At 36.8% G+C, this 25,561-nt stretch overlaps 1 protein-coding gene across 5 annotated transcripts in view; it reads left to right on the top strand.

The window, feature by feature from the left end:
* NAXD (NAD(P)HX dehydratase) overlaps window positions 1–25,561 on the top strand; it is a 51,220-nt gene that overhangs the window by 4,960 nt on the left and 20,699 nt on the right. For all 5 annotated transcript variants that reach the window (XM_062601699.1, XM_062601697.1, XM_062601696.1 and 2 more), the window contains 4 exons: window positions 1,505–1,655; window positions 2,953–2,998; window positions 4,553–4,641; window positions 16,293–16,401. In XM_062601699.1, the coding sequence (XP_062457683.1) occupies window positions 1,505–1,655; window positions 2,953–2,998; window positions 4,553–4,641; window positions 16,293–16,401 (395 nt within the window). The remainder of the gene's footprint in view (window positions 1–1,504; window positions 1,656–2,952; window positions 2,999–4,552; window positions 4,642–16,292; window positions 16,402–25,561) is intronic.

Here is a 25,561-nt window from a genome sequence, read left to right as displayed (position 1 = left end):
AGGCTTGTGAGGTGTATGAGATGTTTATTTTTTGTGTAGTTGAAAACCAGGGAATGTGGGAAGTGTGGGTTAAGGAAAATAATCTGCCCTATTTCCAGAGCAGATGAGTGTTTTGTTCTGCTCTGGATGACTGCAATGCTATTTTGGCCTTATTCCATTTTTTTTTATCTCAATAGGAGTGGAATGCCTGTATTATAGAAGGATTTTTAAAAGCAAAAGATCAGCCAGAAGTATTTATCATTATTGAGCATTAAGACATTTTATTATTGAAGATTAGTGTGTCTGGTTTAGGGTTAGATTCTGTGGAGGATGGAGAAAAAGTTGCTTTCTGTTGACATTGCTCAGATGAGGAGCTTTTTTGTTGATTGCCTCTTTTTATTTATTATATCCAAGATTTTTGGAATTGTTTTTCCTCTTCTTTTTTTCCTCTCTAGATTTGGTGGTGGGGGGGGAGAGGGTTACTGAGTCTTACACAACTGAAAAGGGATATTGTGGGGTTTATTTTTTACATAATTCTATATTTAGCAGCTCATCAAAAGATTTTTAAAAAATCTGTTTGAAAAAGAAAAGGGAGCATGACTACAGTTTAAGAGTTGAATATTAACATTCAAACCACTTTTCTAAACAGAATCATTACAATTAATGAGTTTTGTTGAAATAAAAGGATTTTTTGTAGTAAATTTATTGCAATTTCTAATTAATACATCATTGATGTAAGATACTAATCTTCAAATTTGTCCCATTCTTAGGTAACTGCCTTTTAAATCTCTGTAGTTGTAACCGTTGAAATACATCCTTCTAAATTTTTGTAGTCTTTTGAACCAGTAATCTGAATCTGCAGTTGTTTTAAAATAGGTTGAAATATAACTTCATATTAGAGATCTGTAGTTGAATTATAGCTAAAAATTGTTTATGTGGTTTTTGTAATGTTGCATCTAGTGCATGTGGTTATAGTTTTACAGAAATACTTTCATTATGCTTTATAACCACCTGCCAAAATAAAAAACAGTGAGATAGGCCCTGACTCTGCTCAGATGTGGAGATCTTTAAGGGGAAGTAAAAATAAGGTAGGGTATAAACTTAAAATGTGCTTTTAACTATTCCGTACTTGTTCCCTGTCTGGATGCATTTAGTCTTGCTAAGTATACCTATTTCAGTTAAGCTTAATTGTGGAAGTGATTCAAATTGAACTAAAAAGGTATTTCTAGTTACAAAAAGTCCATATAATTATTCTGGGCTGTTTCTTTCTTTTTCAACCTAAGCCTTAAATTAGGACTGTGAGCAGTCAGTGGGAGTGTTTTCTGCATCAGACCCTAAATTAATTTTAAAACTAATCAACTTTCCTAGTAATTCAGTGTTTTTAAGGCTTTTAAGTGATAAAGCGTATGTTCTTAGAAGTGTGTCATTTCGTCTATCTTCAAGCGTTTTCGTTGACATTTGATTGCCTAAAAAATGCTAGTTTAAGAAAGAACATATTTTAATGCAATACTTTCTTCTTTTTCAGTTATAGAGAGATCTTTTTCACTGCACAAAACACACACTCTAAAGGATATGGAGAATATTTTTCAGTTGGTGCGCAACGTTATCCCTCCTCTAACAGGAAAAAGGCATAAAGGTCAAGATGGACGCATAGGCATTGTTGGAGGATGTCAAGAGTAAGTTAAATAAAATTCAGAGTGTTGTTGAGAGAGTTTGAGTGTGTCATTACTGCTTGTCAAAGCCATTTAAATTCACCCTACATTTAAAATAACGGATATTTTTCAGAGAACTTTACTAGTGCATCATCATAATTGTGGATGTTGGTAAAATAGTATGTTGTCCCAAGATAGCGACAATTTTGCTAGTGAACGTGGTTGAAACATAGAATATCGATGTTTGTGTCTATGTCTGTCTTTGTCTTTTCTGATGACCCTAACTCTCTCTACTTTCAGTGTTAATGTCTTTTCCCATAGTGTGATGAGCTTATAGAAGTAAGTGAACAGAGAGTGGCATATCTGCTGTAGGATAATCTTTGTTTTATTTTGATATCATGAGAGCTGGGTCTCTTAAGCCAGAGAGGCAGTATTTTCTTACTGCATGCTTTTTATGTTGATGCATTGTGGTGTTTATTAGCGTATAAAAGTATCTTTCTTTATGTTCTGAAGTAACAGAAATATCTGTTTTTAGAAAAAAAGAAATACAGTGTAAGGCAGTTAAATGCAGTGCTGACCTAGAAATAAAATAGCCTAGATTCTATTTCTTGGCCATGTTTGGTAATCTGCTCAAAATTGTGAATGAATGACTAAATGTTCCTGTTTTTCTATTTCCCTTTTCAAAATAGAGTTAGCATCTTTTTCCTGTAAAGGAAATTGGCTAATAATAAACATTCCATAAGAAGCAAAAATGTGCTATGTTGTGTCTGGAATATCCTAGGATGATTGGCCAGGAATTAGTTTTCCTCCTGGTCTCCTGGGCCCAAGCTCTTACCTCTTGGCAGAAGTAGATACCTCTGGAGGTGGAGGGTATTCTGCCCATATCTCCCTTTTTGGTCTTTCAGAGAGAATTTAGGGCAACTAGAATCACAGTTTAGGCACTCTAATTAAGTACCTAAAATCAGATGGGATTGATTCAGGTCATGGATCCCAGACTTGGCTTGTAAACAGTGTTCAAACTATTGTTTTGTTTTGTTTTTTGTTTCCAGACTTTTAAGCTGATTGTCTGAGAAGAGTTTACTTTTTTATGGCATGTTCTTTATAAATATTTCTATCAAGGGATCAGGTGGCTAAGTTGAAATCCTGGCTCCTTTGAAATCAAACCAAGGTTTGCAGTTGGTTTCAGTGTAGCAGGATTGTATCTGTGTTTTACAGCAAACAAAGGAGAAAGCCTTTTTTTAATCTGCTCTTGAATTTGAGAATTTCCAAATTAGCTAACCTTATGACTGTATTTCCTAACCTAGATTGTATTTCATTCTAGATACACAGGAGCACCGTATTTTGCTGCAATTACAGCTCTCAAAGTGGTATGTGTTCTGCTTTGTACATACTTTCCAGTTTAAAGTAAAATTAGAAATATAATTATGTCAAAAATTGAAAATTTCAGAGAGAAAACTATCTACTCGGAGACTTGGGTAGGAACTTTCAAAATTTTCATAAAATATTTTCTGCGAAAGTGAACAATAAAAGACCTTTACATTTTCAGTGTTGTAGTCAGTTATTTAGAATTTTGTTCTCACCTGATAAGTACATAAATTGAAGTAATTTTCCTTCAAAACTTAGTTATGAGCTTGTAAAGTTGTTACATGCCGTAACTCTAAAACTTGTATGTTGAATTTAGCATAATTATTTAATAGCATACTTTGTATACATTGTAATTTTCAGCAGAAGTATTTTGCAAGCTTTTTTTTTCCTTGTAAGTATGAACTTCCTTATATTAATGATACATTAAGTGGCTAAAATACATTTAGTGCATACATCCCCATCTCCAACAGTAGAACTAAATACAATTATGATTATGTAAATGTAAATGAATCTTGCTTACATAATATATATACTTACCAGTACTCTGTGTGTATCAGTCCTTCTTGTTTATTATGTATATTTTCCTTTTTGAAGATTTGTTTCAATAAGTGGATAACCAATCCAGGTACCTCCCCTTGCCTCCCAATTTTTTCTTTTACTTCCAGAAATTTTGCACCTCTAGATGCAGTCTCTTAGCATTGGGAGAAGATGATTTAATAATTCTTACAAGATACTAAGGCCACTCCGTTTTTTGTTTACCATATGCAAATACAGTAGTACATTGAAGTTACTTTCTCTTTGCCAGTTACATCTTCACATAAAGAGTTGCAGGGTCAAATCTCTGAATTGCTTAGTAGTTTCAAATTTTAAATTATATGAAGTGATAAAGCAGAGGAGATAGATGCTTTCCTTAATCTTGGGAATTTTAGCATGTAATACAGATATGAAATCAGCTTTTCTAATCTCTGCTTATATAATTTTGTGTGTACTTGTGATTTTCAGAGCTAATAAGGAACTCTTGTAGCTAAACTCCTCAGCTTTAATATTTATTTAACTGAAGAGGATTTGGCAAAATTGTGCCAGCCTTCATCTGGTACCAGTTTGGCCCCTTGAGTAAAAAGGAAAAATCATCATAGATTGTCATATCTATAGTCTACAAATCTGTTACAGTATTATTTTTCTTATCTAATGTTGCTTGTCTCTTGTTCAGCTATGTTCTTTTGTCTTTTTTCTCGTGTGATACTTTAGTCTTTGTTCATCTGAAATATTTCTCTATTGAGTAAAAGGTTCAAGATCTACATTTTTAGACATCCTATCACTAAACAAAAAAGAAAGAAAAGAAAAAAAAGAGAAAGTTTATGTTGAAAGTTAGAGAAAATGCTTTTAACTCTCTCCAAACCATTGTATGACAGGCTAAGCCAAAATGGAAAAGATAATTAAGTTTGCTTTAACTATTAGCAAATAGGAATTCAGCTGTTCAGTGAATAAACTTCGAAATTATTATGTCATTATTAACTGTAAGTTTCATAATTCTCTTTGCAAATTTTCTTTTTTAGGGTGCAGATTTATCCCACGTTTTTTGTACCAAAGACGCAGCAACTGTAATTAAATCATATAGTCCAGAGCTGATTGTTCATCCAGTTCTGTAAGTGACTTTCCTTTTGTCTAAATGAGTAAGTCAGGATTGCTAGTTTTAACATTTCAGTCTCACAGTTGATCTGTTTGCATTATTTCTTTTCTGGAGTTGCAAGATGGGTGAGATAGAAATTACAAAAATTACTGTTTCTGTCCTTTTGTTAAAAACAGTTGAACATAGAAACAGAACAGCCAGTTGTGAGAGGTTTTTTTTCGTTAGTACCAGACCACGAATTAAAAAAAAAAAAAAAAAAAGGCAAAGATCTTGCTTACCCCTACTTGCTGACATATTTTTTTTTTGTGACTGTAATGCATTTAGATGAGGACAGTAGCAAAATCGAGAACTAGGGCTCGCTACAAGTCAGCATTTTAGGATCTGCATTTGAAAAGCCAAATAGAATATATCCCAGTTCTCTCATGTCTTTAATGCTAGTAATAACAGTAATATATCTTTTTCCTCCTGTTGTTTTGTGTATAGTCATCTATGTGAAGTTACCAGGAGTTACCAGGAGTTACCAGGAAGTTAATTAATTCTCATTTTTCTTTATAAGTGTGTACAAGAGTTGCATTGGATACACAGCTATTGCTGGGAATAAATGCATGTTATTATATAAAGTTTGTTAAAAAAAAGATTAAAAGTTTAATAAGCCATAGTCCTAACTGGAAAAATCTGTGTGCGCTTGGCTGGTTTTTTTTTGTTGTTGTTGTTGTTCTGAAATGTGTCACTGATTGGTGAACTTTTACAAGATAAATTGTTCCAGTTAGGTGTTGCAGTGCTTTATGATGAGCACTGTAGATGGGAACTGAGATGTGAGCCTTAGAGACATGTTCCTGAGCTAAGCCTATACTGATGCATGTTTTGGTCTACTGGTGTATGTAGCAAAGCCATGATTAAACTAGAAAAAACATAATTTAAAAGCACGCATATCAGATATTGCTGTCAAGAAAGATTTATGACAGTAGAAGTATTTTGGTGTCTGAGAAGAAGAAAATGATCTCCCTTATGGGGACACCTATGGTTGAAGGCTGTAATTTTACTACATTCCAAAGGTGGGTTTCATTCCTATCTGTGTAGGTGCTTAGAAGTAAGTCAGTTAAAAAGATGTATGTCAAGGATTGTTTTTTGTTTTGTTTCTTCTGAAGAAAGAAAAATGTCATGGCTCTGTGAGTTTTAGACAGGGAAAAATGTTTAAAAGGGGGGGGGGGGAGGATAGACATTTTTACAAGTCCAGTTGCATTAGCCTCTAAAATCCAAAAGGCAGATCCTTAGCTGTGGTTGCAGATTTAGGAGCCATTCTATTTGATGCTATGCAATAACAAATGAGATGGAGAATCTTAATGTGGCTCTATTAGCTTGTAACTTAAGTTGTGGTGAGTGACACTCAGGACACTGCATATGGCTGCGTTTTGTGGGAAGGATTGATCTTGCTCGGAAAGAAGCATGTTTTCTGTATGCAGGGTTCTTGATACCTGTGGTAAAGGAAAAGATTAATTGGAGTATGAAAAGAAGCATAATCAGAAAAGGAGGCAGCAGTGTGTAAACAGGAAGATTTGTATTCATAGAAGAGCAGATTTTTACTAAATTAGGGTATCTTTTCCATGAAGATTCTTAGTTAGTGTCTTCTGAGTAATTCAGATTTTAATGACAATTTTAACCCTTCTATATGCCAAGGACTTTTGAGTTTAAACTGCACCTCTGTCTTTAAATTCTTGCAGGTGGACAAAGTACATTGAAATATAGATATCTATATTCATGGCCATATAGCTTTAGGTCTGAAACTTGATGATGATGTCTGATACTTTTATTACAACTCTGATTAATTTCACCCAGACAGTTGTCTAATTTTGTGAATCAATGGTTCTTTAAATATTTTTATATGACATTCAAAATGAAAAAAAAATGCAATAATTTAAATGTTCACGTTTACTTGTTAAACTTCCTCACATTTTCTTCTCTTCTTTGCTTCATTTGAGGTGAAGAGAAAATGCTCTTATCTAGTTAGAAAGAAAGAAATCTTGACTGATTGTGTTGAACCTAGGTTTTATTCAAATTTACACAAGCAGCCTATTTTTTTGGTAAGATCCTCTATATCCCGTTCCCACATTTTTTCACTTGATCTTTTATATATTAAGGGGCGGTTTGAGTTTTGTTAGTATTGCCAGCCATTCTTGGTTCAAAGCCTGGTCTCTCAAACAGTCTTTGTAGTTTCCAGGCCACACTTCATGCATGGAAGAAGCTCCCGGTAAAAACCACTGAGCTACGTCATTGTTTTCTTTTGTGTCCCTCCTAAAAACTTAGCTTGGTTCTAATTTCTCTGTGACCCTTCAGAGTAACTAGGTAGCTGTTGTACCACTCTCTTCTTATGCTAATCATAATTATGGCCTTATGTGTACTTCACAATTCGCTGTTGTAACAATGTGGCATTTTGCCAAGGTTCAACTGCCATTTTGTACAGCCAGGAGTCTGACATTTTATCTTCTTCCCTGCAATTTGGCTGCAGCTACCTTTCAGCACTGTTTTCACCTCAAGGGGGATCACCTTAAGAAAAGAACATTTTTTCTTTTTCTTGCTGCCTCCTGAACGCTGGGGTTCTTCTGGCTCATTAGAGCTGCCTGTGCATTTAGACTGTCTGTGATGGCATGATTAGAGGAGGTAGGTGAGAGCTAGAAGTTGGGCTGTTGAGTCTCAGGTTCTTGGCAAACCTCTGTCGCTTCAAGGATGTGAAGTATGCTATGTGAGAAGGATTGCTTAGGATTGCAGAAGGACAGTTATGAAAATGGGCATCCATCTTGTGAAGTTTTAAGTGTTAAGGGGAATTCCGTGTGTCCCAAGCTGCAGATCAGTCTGCAATTATTTTTTAGTGTAACATCTCATACTAGCGATGCCCATAACACAGGGTTCTGTGTTTCTACTTCTTATCTTGTGACTTCATTCTCTGTTCCTGTGATTAAAGGTAGAGGAACCAGAACTGTGAATTGCAGCCTGGGATCTGGAAAGATGGAGTTTTTACACCTGACTGTGTGTACTCACCGCCTGAGTTGAATAATGATTAATTTTCTAGGAACCATAGATAGTCAATATTATCAGTAGTAGCTTTTCCTTCTTATCCAGGGATTCTGTCAAATATATAATTGCACTTTCAGTGATGACTTGGTATTAATAAAGTAGTAATTAAAAGTTAACCAGCTATTTACTAACCTATTCAGTATTTTTGCTGACTAAGTTTTTTTGTGAACAACCTGAAAGTACGTATTAACTAACGTATTTGATGTTTTTGATGACTAAGGGTTTCTTGTGAATGACTTAAAAGTACATAGTGCATAAGTTGGTATGTTTTAAGTAGTGGAGTATACTGAGTCTTGCTCATAATTAGCTTGCTTTCATCACTACCACCTCCATTTTGTGCTACATTTTTCTGTTTTCTCTGTTAACATACTTTTACTGTAAACTCTACACAAATACAGACAAAATAAACATGTTAAAATGCAGGAGCTGAATGTTGTTGCAGACATTGTGTGGATTTCTGTTATAGATTTGTACACACTTTTTTGCATTAGTGCTTCAAACTTCATAGAAAACTGTTTTCAAGAACATTTATATCCCTCATGTGTATGCCCTGGCTCAGGACAGGTTGAATAGGCTTCTTGAATATGTATCTTGGATTGGCTTATCCTACCTTCATGGGCCCTTGATCACAAAATTAAATGTGCTATCTGAACCCAGTTGGCTACACTTTAAATGAAGAGAGAAAAATCTTTTCTGTTAGATCTCCACTTATCATGATCTTACTGTTTGCTTTTCTCTGTAGACATAGAGAGATGAAGAAATATACTGAGTGTCCCACTTCTGATTGGCAGATCACAGAATGGTTGAGGTTGGAAGGGACCTCTGGAGATCATCTAGTCCAACCCCCCTGCTCAGGCAGGGTCACCTAGAGCGTGTTAGACAGGGTCACATCCAGGCGGGTTTCGAGTATCTCCAGAGAAGGAGACTCCACAACCTCTCTGGGCAACCTGTGCCAGTGCTCTGTCACTCTCACAGTGAAGAAGTTCTTTCTCATATTTAGGTGGAACTTCCTGTGCTTCAGTTTGTACAAATAATTTATTTGTAATGTCAATAGTCTATATATTTATTGATTTCTATAATTTATCAGAGAATTGATTGGCATCAGATTGAGATGCCAGATCATGAATTTGCTGTGGTCCATAAGTCCTGTGATTTGTCCGTTGTGTCTCCAAAAAACCCGTATCCTTGAACTAGATACAGATCTCCCAGCTAGTCCTAGTAATGGGTCTGTATAAACTAAGAAAGATTGCCAGTATTACTGAAAGTATTTTAGTTAATTCCAAAGTTCAACTATTACTTTGGGTTTAAACAAGGATTAGTTCTCTTTACTCTTCTAGGTTCAAGATTGATCCTAAAAATGATTAAGGAGAAAACTTGCGTCGAGCTGGTCTGTATGTTGAGGCTAGTTACCATTAATGAAGAAGCACAGCTTAGATCAGGGATACTGAAACATATTTTACCTAGTTCTGTCTAATTTTGTCTACTTCCTGATAATTTGAGAAAATCATAAATGTGAATCATGGATAGCAAGCTCCTGATAAATTACCCGAGCACTTCTAATTAGTGCAAAAGTCTAGGAACAATTTTATGCTTTTGACCCTTTGTAATTTGATGTATGGAGAGGAGATTCAAAAACATGAGTCCATGGAGGGAAGAAGCTTATACCTTTCAGCTGTGTTAGTTAAGGGTAGCTATTAAACACTTCTGCATAACCTGGAGCTAACTTCCCTCTTCTGGATCAGCTGTGGGAAATTCTTGCTGGTGCAAGAATTCTCGTTGCCAGGCAAAATCAAGGAGTAAAGCTCAGGTTACTCTGATCACCAAAAACATGCCCCCCCCCCCCCCCCCCCCAGTGACTTGGTTGCTAGGTCCTTATTATACCTGCAGTGAAGAAGCAAGTCAAGATGTTGTGATGTTTCTCCAAAACCTCTCTTAGCCAGCAGCCTAGCTCGGAATCAAAGTTCTTTTCCTAAGTACTTAGGGAGACATAAAAGTCAGTTTGCATGTATTGACTCAGAGGAGTATACTTAAACTGTTTCTATTCATGTCATTCAGTGCCTTGGACAACAGTTGTTACAGACCTGTTTTCTGGATCTAGCTTTCTTGGAAAAAGCTGCTGTTTCTTTGTGTTATGCTGCTGAGTGAATCAAGGAAAGGAGGTATATTCACCCTATATCATAGCCTCTTTCTTCCTATTGTTTCAGGGATCCTTATCCCAGGTGATACTAACAGGTGTGGTTTATCACCCCCTCAAAATGGGAGTTGTAGCAAAACATTTTGGCCTCACTGTGAAGAATGATTCTGTCCTTGCCACTTTCTGGTAGGATGGAAAGGGAAGTATACAGGTACAGAAACATTGCACTCCTGTTAGGTCCTGGCCAAATTCATCTTTCTGAATACTTGCCAAACTGCTATGATTTGGCGCTAGCATTAGATTTCTGTGATATTTAATCTTAGAGTTTGAGCCTGAAATCTGTGATTTTTTTTCCCTGAAGCTTTTAGGGTCTCATTTTTTTCAGCTGACAATTAGCAAAACAGATACTTAGACTGAGACTTGTTCTGTGTTCTCATGTGTCGAAAGCTGATTTGAAGTACTTGTCTTTTGCATACTGGTTCAACTATCATGTTTCTTAAGACTCAAATGTAATCTAGAGAGTGATACCAATGAAATTTAAAAGTTCATTGCTTTATCAGATTTAACATTAAAAAATAATCTGTAATAGTTTTTCAGGGACATTTTAAGTCACTTACATGCATATTTCATTCTGAATTTCATTGTCCTTTCAACTTTATTTTAACACTTTTAAAATCGTCGTTTTTGTTTGATGGCAGTTCATTTGGAAGGAACATTTGACAGATTCTAATTATCAACTCAGTTTATAGGAAATATTAATAGATCAAAATAGACCTCTTCCATGAACTCTGGAGAATATGAAAGCAATTGAGTAAGGACATTTGGTTATCACTATTCTTTTGGGAGGGTTGTCATAATACACGTTGGTAATGTGATTGAGATCGAAACATACTGTAACTGCTTTGAAGATTTGGGTATCTCTAAATGCATGCTATGAAACTGTTTTGTTGATACTTGTGGGATCTTTACAAAGTTGGATGGAGTTGTCCTTGAGTGCTGTTGACATGTCTGTATGAGAAGTCTCAGGAAACAGATTTGAGCGATATCTTCTCCTTTGGGGTTCTTTCTCACAGGCAATTTGAGGCTCTGCTCTGCATAAGAGAGGTGATTGCATTTGTATAATGTATTTGAGTTGATTATTGAGGAAGCTGTTGTTGGCTCTGATGCCTGTAGCGTGTTAACAATATCCCTGCCCAACGCCTAGTGAAACAGAAGATCTGATACCTAAATGAGTGGCTTTAGTGTCCAAGTAGCAGCTGTGAAATAACATTTCAGGCCTTGTTGTCATTATTACAGATGTCTAATATGTATTTTTTTCCAAACTAATACCTAGATAGATCATCTGTGTTCTTGCTACCTTCAAGTTAGAACATTGAGCAAGTAAAGACTGTGGTATCTGCATATTAAGAACACTCTCTTCCAATGAACTTGCAACATCAGTGCTTTTAGGCCTGGCTTAGACTTCCTGGCTGCTGGGTTGCTGCTCTTGCTGCTGTGTTAATCTTCAGATGAAGCCTAACAGGTTCACTTTCTGACAGGTTACACTTAATTTTAATATTATTAAATCTTTTCCTCCTTAAGGTCTTTCCTTTTCTTTCATTTTTCTCTCCAGCATTTAGTCAGATTATAGCAGAAAAATGGTTGTCATACTAGCTTTTGAGATTAAACTCTATGTAAGGATCAGTCAGCAGCCCTATAGATGAAAATACCCATTTTGCCTTCCAAACTTTCTTTTTGTTATTTTTAATACACTAATCTTAATTTACCAAATGTCTCTTTTATGTCATTAATAGCGTTCAACCAACTGCATGCCAGTGTTGTCATTGAGATTTGATTTGTCTGACATGCTCGATAGGAGACCCATGAGTTGATAATGGAATTGGAGATTTCTAGAATAAGTCATTATTTCTAGTTCTGTTCATGGGGCTGAAAGGTGCTGCTTTCTGAAGACTTTAGGCTTCTGGAAATTTGGAGTTAATTTACAAGAATGATGATTTACATATTTGACAAATATAGCCATTCTCTCTTTCTATATATATATGTGTATATATATGTGTGTGTGTGCATATATAGATATATATATATATATAGTTATGAAATATATCTTAATTTAATGTTCAAATATTTTTTACATCATTTAGCTTTGCCTTTAATTCTTTTGACCTAACCTGTCCACAATAATCTCTCTTCCTATCTTATTTACTCGGTTTCCAATAATGACCTCAACCATGTTTTACCACAGTAGTTAATAATTAGCTTTCTGAGATAACTACTTAAATTCTAGAACTACACATTATGTGCTGTCTTTTGCTCTTTTGATGTACTGTATAACGTGACAGAATCTAAATGTCAGCAGGTCTAACATTTAATTCGCATTAATATAATTACCTACAGTGCTTGGACAAACAAAACCAAAACTCTTTCATCCTCACATCAGAGGCTTTTCCCCATCTTTGAAGATAAGACTCTAGGTTGACTTTCAAAACTGCCCACTTAAAGTAGCTGAGTTTACATAACCAACCTGTGCAATGATACATTTTAATGCATTTGGAGTTGCCTCAGTCACTCCTAGTGTGCACTGATAATGAGCAGAATTTGAAAAATATGCTCTAGTTAGGAGAATTATAGTTGATCAGGTGAGAGCAGTCTTATTTGTGTTACCTGTTTCATTTCATAGCAGGAGGTCCTACTGACAGTTATTTTGTGAAGTCCAAACCAAATCTCTCGACTAAGATGGTTACAATTCAGCCTAAAACAAACATGAAGAGCTGTCATCCTGCTGCCTCCTGTCTTTGCTGTCATCCCTGGTTGGTTATCTACCATTTCTACAGCTCCTAGTTATTCCTATGCTGATTTCAACTCTTCCAGACTCATCCAGTCTTCCAACTCTGGATGGCTTAGAATAGTTGACTTTCAAACTAATGGCAGCTATCAAGTATCTATTACAGGCTGATCTGTAAGGTGTGCTCTTAGGGCAATAGTCACCATCTTGTTTCAGACTCTCTGTTGTCTTTGGAAAGCTCATTACATCCAGCTTTCATTAAGATGAAATTCTATAAAACTGTGTTTTTATATCATTTTTTATTGTGTGATAGTGAAATATAGAAGTGCCTTGAAGAACAAGAAGCGTGGCATAAAATTTTTATTTTTTTTTGTTAGCTCCTCAAAAGTAAAAGATATTCTAAGAGACTGTGAGGTTGTACATTAAGATAACCAGTAGAAACAAGAGTATGCAATACTGAATCCAGCAATAATGGCCGTAAGCACTGAAACCAAACCAAGGCTGTTCTCTATGGAGTGGCAAACTATATATTTTTTTCAGTGTGCGCTGATTTTTGTCTGGCACAAGCTTGGTTAAGCCACCAATAATTCATGCAGAAAACTTGTCCTGACCATTTCAGAGAGTAGGTGCTGTTCGGTTTGCGGGGAGGCTATTGGATGGACATTTGTGGGGTCCTTTGCGATGATGTGCCCCACTGTGAGACACTCTGTACGCTGGCTTATTTAGTTAGATCTGCTTTGACTAGTGGATGAAGTTCCTTATTTTATGGGAGATCATCTCTCAAAAGGTTTTGGGTTCTTTTGTTTTTAACCTAACAAAAAACAGGAATACATATGGGATATGTTCATACTAATAAACTAAACAGTGCCAAAGAATATTGCCCAATACCAGAACGTGATTATCTGTCCTGTTAAGTTGTTCAAAAGGTCCCTGGCAAGGTTTTGGCCTATGCTAACTAGACTTTCCCAAAAAAACACCTTCCACTGCTGAGGAATTATCATGATCTAGGGACAGTTCCTGGGAGGTAGCTTGAGCATTATCTTGCTCTGAAGCCTTACAGGGCAGAGAGCTGTTGAGTGTGGTGCCATAAAACTTTTCTGGGCATGTTTAGATTATTTTTGTGGATAAAATTAGTAAAAACTAGAAGAGTTTCTACCTTTTGCTAAGTCTCATGGTCAGGAACCTTCAAGGTCATATACCTTTGTTATTTTCCTGAAGAAAGTTGTATAGTGGTCATTTTTACTTTATCAGCTTAAAAATATTACTCTTTGATGTCTGTGTTTAAGAGCATAAGATGATGTGATACCTCTTCCATGTTCAGAAAAGCTGTAGAGGCAGGGAAATTTTTAAAGTGTCCTCATCTGCATAATCAGAGCTGTTCTGAACATCAGGTACCTTAAAATGAAATTGATGTGATGCTGCTCTAAGGTAGTATTTTTTTCTTCTTTATAAAAGATCAAAATCCATCAGTTATTTTTCAGCATGTTTTTATAGCTGATTTTGCAATATAATAGTCATTATCGTGATTTTAAATCTCTTGGCCCTTCATATGCCTTAGGTTGCTTCTTGATGTGAAATTGCAAAGGAGTTATGTGAAACGTAATGTTTGTAAAATGCTTTGAAGATTAAAAGCTCTACAGTAGGCTTTTATTATTACCGGAGGCAAAGTGAGCAGGAGTGACTTAATGTTGGACCATTTGTCTCCCAAGAGATGGCTTTGTTTTGAAAAGTGTATAGTATTGGTTGGGCTGGAGACAAAATTACCTTATCTCAAGTTTGAATATAAATAAATTAATAAACTTCTAGTGTGAGATTATTTTCATGAGCTGTTTGAAAAATAGCAGAGAAATTACAGTATCAGCTTGGCTGTGTTCTTAGTTTATGTTTAGAGTAACACTAACTTGTTTAATATGTTTGGCTTCTACTAACTGAAAGCAAAATGTCCTTTTGATGTGTAGTAGAATTTTGCCATAGATAGGCTTTTTTGTTCTACGGCTAGAATCAGTTTCAATATATGAATAAAAATGTCATCAGCATTCAGAAATGGTGATACTTTATATGAATTTTGTTTGCAGGCGGTTTTTCACGAGCTCGACCTGCTATGTGTAAAAGAATTTGCCTTTTTTTTTTTTTTAACAGTGCTTTCAATATTTCTTGGAATATTTTTGTTTCCAGCCTGTATCTACATCATGAACAGGCCATAGGTGGTTGTGGAGGAAAAAGAAATGAGGTATATGGAAATTCCCGTGTTATTACTGTTTCCTCATGGCTTAAAAGGAGAAGGGGGGAGCTGTGCTGTTCAAATAGAAGTTGAACTTCGGCTTGCTAAGCTGGGGAGCCGCTTCCGGGCCGCGACCGTCGTCATGTGGCTCGCCGTCTCCCGTGCCCTTGCGGCGGGTCATCACTCCCACCCTGCAGTGGTGTTTTGACAGAGCCGTTCGGCGGTGTCAGCACACGGTGCCTTTGGGGAGCCGGCGCCGCTGCAGCCGGGGATTTCTGAAGCGGCTGTTGTTGGTGGAGGGGCTGCTGGGCCGCTGCCAGGCGCGAGGCGCTGCATCCCCGCGCGGCCTGGAGCGGGCTGCCTCTCCTGGTGCAGCTGCAAAAGCTTTTGGCTCCTGCCTTGCACTTGCAGAAATCGTTGTGGAATTTGCTGATTCTGCCAGAGCCGAGCTAAGCACTTGTTCCCGAGTGCTGTGTCCCATCATTACAGCTGTTGGTTATGAAAAACACACAAAGGCTTTTATCCGCAATAACAAAGCTTTGTTGAAATATTGCAAGCTCAAAATACTCCAAGTAATACTATCAAGCAGTACCTCTTTGCTTAGTGAATAGGGAGCCTCTTTTCCCCTGCTGGCTTTAGTTAAAGTGTTCATCTATTATCCACTTATGTCAGAGGTGGGAAAGGAGGCTAAACTTCCCCTCTATACTGCTGGTAAGGATTTATTAACATTTGGGTCCAATACTTTACAAATATTCTGACTTATTTACACAACGAAATAGATAAATTATTCTGATCAATTGCTGAGTACTGTATTGCAGCAGTTATATTTGGCAGTAGATATTTAGTCATTTTTTCAGTGTAGGCAAAACCTAAACCTTGAGCATTAGAAACAGATAATATCCTTACTGAATAACTTGATTTTTCTGCTGCCTTTGGGGGAGTGGGGACAATTTGGCTGTAATTCAGTTGGAAGAAATGCTTATGAAGCAACTGACAGAAAAGCATATGAGTAGATTTATCATTTCACTATGCAGAGTAATAAATAGTTGCATCTTTTCAGCAATCTGCAATGTACGCCTGAGAGATGGTGGGTCTCTTTCAAGAAAAGCTGTAATCTGTACAATGGAACATAGAGAAGTGTGACAGATTGTAACAGTTGTTGGTTTCATGTTTGCTTGTTTTTTTGTTTGTTTAGTAACAGCCATAGTTGATACTTATAATTATTTCCTGGCTTTTATGTGGTATCTGGTAAGGAATGAGCTAACAGTAATATTGCAATTTAACTATTTGGACAATCATTTCATATTTTCTAGACTACAAATTTTAGGTAATTTGGAAGGTAAAATTGCTTGGCACTGAAAATATGATAGCTTATTACCTTGGACCTGGAACTTAGATTTGTGAATATTAAAATGAAGCAGTTTTGAACTTGTCTTTATTTTCTCAATTCTATTTAGTGATAGTCCCAATGCTGTCCATGAGGTGGAAAAATGGTTACCACGACTGCACTCAGTTGTCATAGGACCCGGCTTAGGTAGAAATGATACTCTGCTTGAGCATGCTAAGGTAATGCATATACTGATATTTTATTCTATGTCTTTATTTTGAATATTGTCAACCAATTTCATATCTTTTATGTGATCAAGCTAATGTTTTTGATTTTTGTTGGTAAATAACAGATTTAATAAAATTGTTGCAGTATATTTTCATGATTGAAAGGAGTCTCTGTAATAAAATATTTTTCTGTAATTGGTTGGCACCTGCTTCCCAAAGAAACATTCCTGTTTTTTATTTGTTATGAGTGATTAGCGTTTATTGCAGAAACTATAATTTAGAGGGAAATTTTTAAATCAGATAATGTTGACTGAAAATTATGGCTGTTAGTCATGGTCTTCACTATTAAAATTCAGAGTAAGGCTTGAAGTTTTGGCATCCACATGATTGTTTGGGTTTGTGTCTGTTCTGATTGTGAAACTTGCTAATTAAGAAATAGATGTAGGCATCTCTAGACAAAGAGCTCTGTGTTTTCTTAGGTGATGAGCACCTGTTATATAAAAACCTAAATATGAATTTGAGTTCCTAATTTTAGGAACCCTATTTTGACAGCTTTGGTCAGTAGAGGTACCAAAGAACAAAGACTCTGTCCCCTGGCAATAATATATAATGCTCTTGATTATAAAATGTTACAGATTTCTATTCTGGATAAAGAAGTAATCCTATTTTACTCAAGCTTAAGTAAGGCGCTGAAAACAGGAGCTTAGATAGCTCTGTACTCTCAACAATATGCACTTACAAGCCATCGCCTAGAAGACTTTATGTTACTACCAACATATCATTGTACACTCGAAGTAAATATTTCAGACTAATGTCAGGTTTTACTCAATTTTGTACATGATTGTCTCTCTTTTTTTCTTCCCCTGAATGAATTCCTTCCAAAGTTTTGAATTGATCAGTGATATAGTGACAAATGGAATTAATAGAATTTATGGAAATGATGACGATCACACAGTGAAATTACAAAGCAGAAAAGGCAAGAGACCACATTATCCAAGAAGTTTAGAAAACTTTAGGAGCTATGGAGGTGTTTTGGCTAGGCTTTTGTTAGAAAAAGTTGCTAGTTCATTCCTTTAATTCTCCCTCAGCTTTCAAAAAACTTTTATGATATAGAGGTACAAAACTAATAAATTCATAAAGTGATAGGTTATAGGTTAATTGTTTAAACTGAACAAGAAATCAAATTTTATTCTCATGAAATTTTTAGAAAAAGATTTTACTTTTGTTGAAAGACTTGTTTTAGGAAAAAATTTTGAACATCTTTTTTTTCTTACTTCTGTTTGCTTTTTCCTTTTTTTTAAGAAAACAATTTTAAACAAAAGAAAACTCGATTTAGAACATCTAAAATGTTGTCTAACATGAATTTCTTTAATACAAGAATTCCATCTGGGTTTTCAAAACATCTATCCATATACTTATTCATGTTACAGAAATACCTGGAAGATTGTTTGATTTTCCCCTCCCACTTCATTACTATAAACAATTTTGCTTTCTGAATGAGTTATGAAAATACTTTTACTTCAGCCTGGCTAGCCTATGTGAGCTTTCTTGAAATTAAAGAAATAAACCCACCCAATGAAGACAAGGTATTTGGAAGTTACTTCATGCTATAACATAAGGTCGGGTTTATGTGAGCTGTAGATCTGACCCTGCTAATTTCATATCATATTAAAGTGTTTTTCTTTCATTGTAGTTATCCTTATTGATATGTTCATTAGTTATCCAGTATTTTTTTTTAAGCTAATAGACATAATCTTTTTAAAAGTTCACACAGTAAAGACTATACCTAACAGAGTAAAAGCCCTACTGTGCTAACAAGATAGAGGAGTACATCAGAAAAGGAATTATATGTTTTTAATCACTTGTTCTTGGTTATTCTGGATGAATCGTCTTCTTTCTCAGATTTCTTTTTGGCTTTGTCCTTCTCATTTGGATTTGTTTATATTCTGAATTCATCCAAAAGCTTTAATAAGTGTATGTAGGTGGGGGCAAGTGAACTCTGGTTGTCTGCCTGAGGAGGAGTGGTGTTTCTATGTTCTGACAAAGGCTGCATCTTCCTCTTGCTTCTGTAGTGATTTTTAAATGTTGTATAATTTCATCTTCAAGAAAAAAAAACAAGTGATAATAGTATTGCTATTTCAAATTTGTATAGGAGGAGGAGGATTTGGTGTATATATATAATTTTCTTTATTCCCTGTAAATGAGCCTCATTATGCTTTCATATGAATTCATGGCTGAGATACAGATTGGTGTCTGCTTTCTAGTCAGGATCTTGTATCAGACTGGCAGGAATGATGGGAGAGTGCTGCCCCTCTCCCGCCTTGTGCCCAATTAAAGTGCTGAGGCTTAGGGCTTATTTGGATCTTGTCATTACTGTGCCAGCACATTGCCAAAGAATATGCTTGTCCAAACAGTCTTGTGCTTGAGCTGCTTCTCTCTTCTGAGCATTGAGAAATTAAGATGCTGGTGAATCTGCAATCCGCAGTATGTAGCCTGTAGACAGTGTTTTGTTGTGGAATAACCCAAGTACTCACTGACCAAGTGGTACATGTGCTCACTCAAGACCATAGAACATTTTGCTTTCTCAGTATCTTTAGGGTATCAGCTGCCTCCTTCGTGCTTAATCCCTGCAGTGTGTGTGCTGTGGCATGTCCTTTCAACAGTCTGATGAAAAAGAAGCACTTTGTGATCATTCTTCTTTGATTTTTTTCCCTGATAGTGTAGTGATACTCTTAGAATTCATACTTTCTGGCTTCCTGGGAATATTTATTTTTTGCTGTAATTCCATTTAGAAGTCATGTTACAAGAAGCCACTCTGCAAGCTATATCCTCCCTTCGTGCCACTTACGTGAGTCAAACTCCATGCAAAAACCCTCACATACTGTTTATCTGTCACCTGGGTGAGGTCAAATGTTCTGCCAGAGCTTCATAGCTATAGATTTGCAGGACAGGAGATGCAGCTTCAGAAATATCTACTAAAGAATGCTTCTGTCAGATCCTGATAGTTGTACAGCTGGATCCTATGCAGATGTGGCAAGTCTAGCCTTGGCTCTGGTTAGACCCTTCAGCTCTGGAGTCAATAAGCAGTTGAAACGATTCTCACAAAACAGATTTTCTACTTTGCTTCTGGGCTGTGGACTGTATATATTGAAGTCTCTGCTTCTCATTCTACTGCAGTCTTCCAGAATATGGTCCTCACATCTGGTGTGCTTGGCTTGGCTATCATAAACAATTTCCTTGTAAGCAGCACCAGGCCACCTGATTTTTACTTTCAGTGACAGTGATTGATTTTTGCACACAAACTTAAAACCTCATTGGCTCTGTTCACATCAGAGTTTTTATCCATGTAGTGGTAGTTTAGACTTGGCCATGAAACAGTTTAGCTGCCATGTTGAAGCAAGACTGAGGTCCCCAGGAGTGTCTGTCAGTACTTGGAGGCAGCATGTTTCTGAAGCCATTCTCCATTTTCATTGTTATCCCTTTCTTTGGTTTTTGAACAGCAGTGATACTGGGTTCCTACTGTATCTCCCTGCCACAGGTTTCTTCATTCAGCCATTCCAGGGATATTTGCACTTCTGATCTTATTCTAATCTGATTTTTCCCATAACCTGAGACTTGGAACTAGAAGAATTTTCATCTGTACTGTCAAGAGCCATTCCTCAGTTTTATGAGAGTGCCATATTCCTGTCCTGCAGGATGATGGATGAATGTGGCTCCTGAAAGGACTTTGGAAAGGAATATTATACTAGTTGCATAGTCCTTTAGAAGAGCAGGCAGAGTACTGCCTAATGCTCTGAGGTGTGCAGCATTCTGCCTGCTGCAGCCCTTCCCTTCCATTACATGGTTACAGGCTTAGCTATGTCCTGCAAGAGGCTGGAAACCTTCCCCTGGTCCTTCTGGATTGTAGGCTGCAAGGGGGATTCCTGTCAGACTTTCTGTCTCTGAAATTGGTGAATCTTTATTGATTCACCAATGGATTCACATGGATTGATACAGACTTTACAGTGGAACAGTACTATTATCATTGGGATCAGATAGAAAAAAATAATTCGTCCTTGTGAAAAGTTCTGTCCCTAATTGAAGCAAGATGTTCACACTGGAATCTTCTTTGCCTGTCACCAGATTCATTACCTTTCTCTCTGAAGTGCTAATGCTGAGCCCTGAACTCTGCCACACTAGTCTTGCTGTTTCATCTTGCAGGAGCAGTTTTATCCTCCACTCCTCTTGAATCATTAATTGTTGTAGGCTTGCAAGGAAATCCCTTGGCTGTAGTTACTTCAAGGAGAGGATGGGAGATATTCGTGCTGTTGCCATGGATTACCTCCATACAGTGTGCCTAGGGAGAGTCCATTAGAAGTGTTTTTTCTTTTCCAGGTGAGACCTGAGTTGAAGTGGAGCTGAGAAATCAACCTTTCTGTGTTTGTTTTTGGTTGGTTGGGTATTTTTCCCACTTCAGACCTCATGCATCCAGGCAATACTTCACAGTTTTAAAAAAATTGTAAGTTCAGGAGCAGATGCCTCAGTGTACTATCTGCATCAGTTTGTACAACCTCAGAAGGACTACAGAATGCAGAGGTACCTTTTATCTGAGTATATTCTGTTAAAATTAAATCTACCTCCTTGGCCTTTGAGATTTTCTTCTTGACATCTGAGCAGCCACTCTTGGTTGAATTTGTACCAAATACAAGATGTCTTAGAGGCTTCCCAGGGTAATGATGCGATTGACAGATAAATCTTACTACTGTTTTTGATACCTACAACCAGCAGTATGGATGTGAACCACAAGATGTGTTACTGTTTGGAATCACTCACTTTTAAATGTTCAAGTGGACTCAAGATAGCACAGAAATTATTTATCAGAAACTCAATTTTTGGAGATTTATAGGTCATGTGCATTTGCTTTCTGCCCTACTTTTCCCCCTCCAAGGAGTTCTCTGGAGATCCTTGTTATGGGTATTCTGCAGTCTGTAGGGAGCTGAAATAGCACCAAGGACACTCCACCTTCTGTTCTCAGTACTCAACTATGAGGAGGTGAGGAGGATGGATCTTGCAAAAGCCAAAGGCAAAACCAGAGGGCGTGTATGTGCATCCATTGTGAGAATGCACATATAGGCTGCATATTTCTCAGCCTTCTCTCTCTTCCCCCAAGATTAGCGCATATACCACAAGTAGAATTTAGTGAAAAAATATTCTCACCAATCAAGCTTGATGAGAATCAAGTCATTGCTTTCATATAGTCTGATAAGACTCTAGTTATGGACATTCTTACCTAGCACGGTGCAGTTGCTGCGATATGATATTGTTCCTTACGTGTGACAGTGGTACTGGAGCAGATAAACTTTGGGAACCCTGGCTCTGGGCAGAGAGGTCCAGTTGCTTCAGCTAAGAACTATTGCTGCATGCTGAGAACTGCTAATATTCCGTGACTTTCTCGCAAACATCTTGATTAGAAAAATAATGTTTGAAAACAGGACATTAAATACATGTTTATGCAGCTTGCAAGCAGAGTTTATTTTTTAATATAAATAATGGATCTTGATGAAAATCATTCATGATGAAGCTTGATGTTTATATACTGTCTGAGTGCAGGCTTATGTTGTTTATTTTGATACTTGAAGGCATTTGTAAGTAAAGTGCTGAAACTGGATACCTTTTCAACTCTCTCTGAAGATCATTCAGCTAGAAATCATAAAAAGAAATTGGTGGGGTTAAATTATGGAATTAATCTTAAATTTGTGTTTATTTCAATTTAAGACAAAATGCATACAATTTATCATGACTATCTTTATGTTAATGATAGATTTGATTTAAGATTATAAATTATATCAATTATAAATTAGAAAGTTTGTAAGTTTGATCTGTGACTGCAAATGTTCAGCGGATGAGACAGCATGAGAAAACTTAGTACATTTATTTGTTCTGATTTAGGATTCTCACTTTGGATTGTAATAAACATGATTATTACTTACACTAGATTTGGATGAATTTAGGAATGGAAGTGTATAAATAGAGCTTCCCAAATGGTGTATATTTGTGCATGAATTTGGGAGGCTAACTAGAAGGAATGTTCTTTTTATGCATAACCGAGACAGTATTTCAGAGGCTTCTGCTATGCTGCTCTTGTATTTCTTTTTGTGTACTCTGGATTATGTCACTTCTTCTTTAAGAATTTAACATATGATTGAGGCAGATATTAAGAAACTGTTAGCTGCAGTTTTCCTGCAAGTTTGTCAGCAAATGATCTGCTTTGAATTCAAAGAGAGAATCTACAAGTGGATCACACTTATCTTTTTTATGTAGAACAGAAATGTTTTGATTAACTACACTGCAGTATTTTCAGCTTTGTTAGTTGTGACAACAGCTTTTAACATTTCCCAAAGCACTTGATGAGCTTGGGAGTGTAGAGAGGGACTCTTCAGAGTCATATTCTCTGCTTGCTTGGCTTAGATGAAATATTTTCGTATGCACCTGAAAATCATTTTCATAAAACAAGGTCTAGTATGTGGTGCTAAGTTAAAAGACAAAAGGTCCAGTTAAATTGAATGTATTGTAAACCATGAGATAGAGAAGCTGTTTGTTTCAAAGAAAGGATAGTCTGCTGTTACATGACTTTCATTCAGATAATGAGAGTGGTGATCAGCTGTTCATCATTTCTTATGTAAGATTAGAGAGGTGAATAGAGTGATTAATGAGCTAGTGATAGTTATGCATACAGAAATATGTAAAGTAAAACTCAGGCAATTTTAGGCTTGTTAAAAGTGATTTATATGAATCTTGTCCATAAAGTAAGTTTTTTTTTTTTTTTTTTTTTTTTTTTTTACATTTTTTGCTGAGCTTTGAAAAGAATCGTGAGTTCTTGGGTCAGTCTGTGGGAAGTAATGAAGGCAAAAACAGTGCCTTTCAGAGTTGACTGTTTTTTTTTCCATCATTAGGTGGAAAACAGTTATCAAAAAGGTGGTTCAAATTTGAAGAATCTCAAACAGTGGAGCTGCATTTTTAATGTGCTGAAAAACCTTCTGTATCCAGTGTAGTCTATTTAGGGAATATATCCCTAGTCTTACTCCCACCACCCAACTTTAGCCTTAAGCATAGCCTGGACTTAGAATATTTGTCTGCCTCTCGCTGTGCAGGATTACAAATTTCTGCTTGCCAAATGGATCTTCCGAGCATCCCCAGCGCAGAACTGTATCCTGACCTACATCCAGCTGAGTCCACGCTAACTCTGCATTTATCTGAGCTTGAAAGGAGGAAGGCAGAAGTGCTTCCTAGAGTTTTTAGAGCCTATTTGTAGGAATTGGTTTGCAGTGTGTTGGAGTGGAACTTGTTTGTTCCTCCTGGGCACCTTGGCAGAGGGGGGCTGCAGAAACATTTCCAGCTGCAGCATTTAGCAGAGAAATTTCTGGCTATTCCATCTCTTTGTATATCTCTGTTCCAGACAAAACTATGGATTCAGGATTGCTGGATGAGAGCAGGAGCCACGTGGAAAATACCAGCAATTACAGATTGCTTTTCAGCAGCAGTTTCTGACCCTTGTAGTGGGGCAGTAGCAGCTTCCAGGAGGGGGTTCTTTGTAACAAGGGCTACCACTCCTTTTTAAGGAAGTTTGTGTTGAAGTTTGTGTGAAGCATAACCAGGTTGTACAGATTTAGATGTCCATACCTATCCAGAAGCAAGTGACTATTGCTGCCATGAATCTGGCTACTCTAGCTTAGCTAGACCAGGACCGTGGATCAGTCCAGTGTTGTCAAATCAATAGGAGATGCTGGAGCAGTGAAGCTAAACTACAGTATCAGTTGCCTTAATATAACCAATATTCCAGAAGTAGCATTTGAGCTTTTAGAGAATGGGCCTCTCAGTCTCCCTTGGTCTACATGCAGTATTCCTTTGTATGTAAAAAAAAGACATGATGTTTTACTGGCAAGGCAGATAGTGCCCGGATGCTAAGGAGGTCTGGCAGTTACCTGTTTGGAATAGCAAGGATATTAGTCTCTCCTAGAAATATGACTAACAATAAGCTCTATGTGTTCAAACTGTTGTTTAAAGGGCTTCACCTGATTAATAGTCCTCCTAAGATACTGTATCTTAACTTCAGAACATTTAGCAGATTAAGCTACATACTTGGCATTTGCGGATTGTGGTAGAATGTATTTTTGGTGGGCTAGAAGCAAGGTTACACTGCACACTAAAGCATTTGGATGTCAGTGTGGTCAATGCTATCTGTTATTATGGCATGCTGAATGTTGAACATCTCTGAGCACACAGGTAAGGAATTTTGCCAAGAATAGGCCCAAGACATGACTGATTTTAAGGGACCTGTTCATTGCTAGTGTCAGTAAAGGAAACTTTGCCCACAGTATCTTTACTTGGCAAGCTAGAAGTATGACTGTGTTGCATCATTGGTGAAAATGAATTACTGTTGTGGGACAGATGTTGCTTAATATTCTGCTATTGTGGTTTTCTGTCCATTTCATTAAAATTCTATCTTTTATTAAAAGCACTGGCTATAATTTCCTGATTGTGCCTTTTGTAAATACTGAATGCCAAGGCTATTGTGTAGCAAAACCAGTTCATCATTCAAAACACAAGCTGTGATACAATTAGTAATATATTAAAAATCATTGCATCATCCTGCTGCCAATCCACGTGTAATTAAAAAAGTTTAAAAGTACATTTAAATTAGTTATGGGAAAAAATGCACATAATTGTGTCTGTTCTGAGGTACTCGCCAGAACCAAGCTGTATACTGTTACACATAAGCAGAGTAAACAGGACATGTATGCTATCTCTAGTTCATGGGATTAGGTGGAGAAGTCCAGGTTGACTGCAGTTTCAGTTATGCAAGAGTCTGTGAGTGCTCACCATGGGTGTGTTATCCAGTTTCTGCTCCTTGTGGCCTTAAGATGACGACTGTATGAAGGCTTTTCTGCTGATTAGATATCCTTTGATTGTAGCTAACGTAACAATACTGTATACATTACTGAAACAGTTTATTTCTCTCTCAAACTCTCCCACTCCTGTTTCTTGTTTCTTGCAGCCAGTGTCTTGCATTTGGGTCACCTCAGCCCATTCCCTTTTTCTGCATTACTAGTGAAACACTGTGAGTGTACCTGGGTGTCTGTGTTAGAGTAGCATGGGTGAATGTTGTGTTTCATAGCAAGACCGTGGTCTATCA

Source organism: Rhea pennata, chromosome 1 (assembly GCF_028389875.1).
Source record: "Rhea pennata isolate bPtePen1 chromosome 1, bPtePen1.pri, whole genome shotgun sequence".
Lineage (NCBI taxonomy): Eukaryota > Metazoa > Chordata > Aves > Rheiformes > Rheidae > Rhea > Rhea pennata.
Note: the sequence above shows the minus strand (reverse complement) of the source record. Positions and strands in the feature narration are given on the sequence as shown.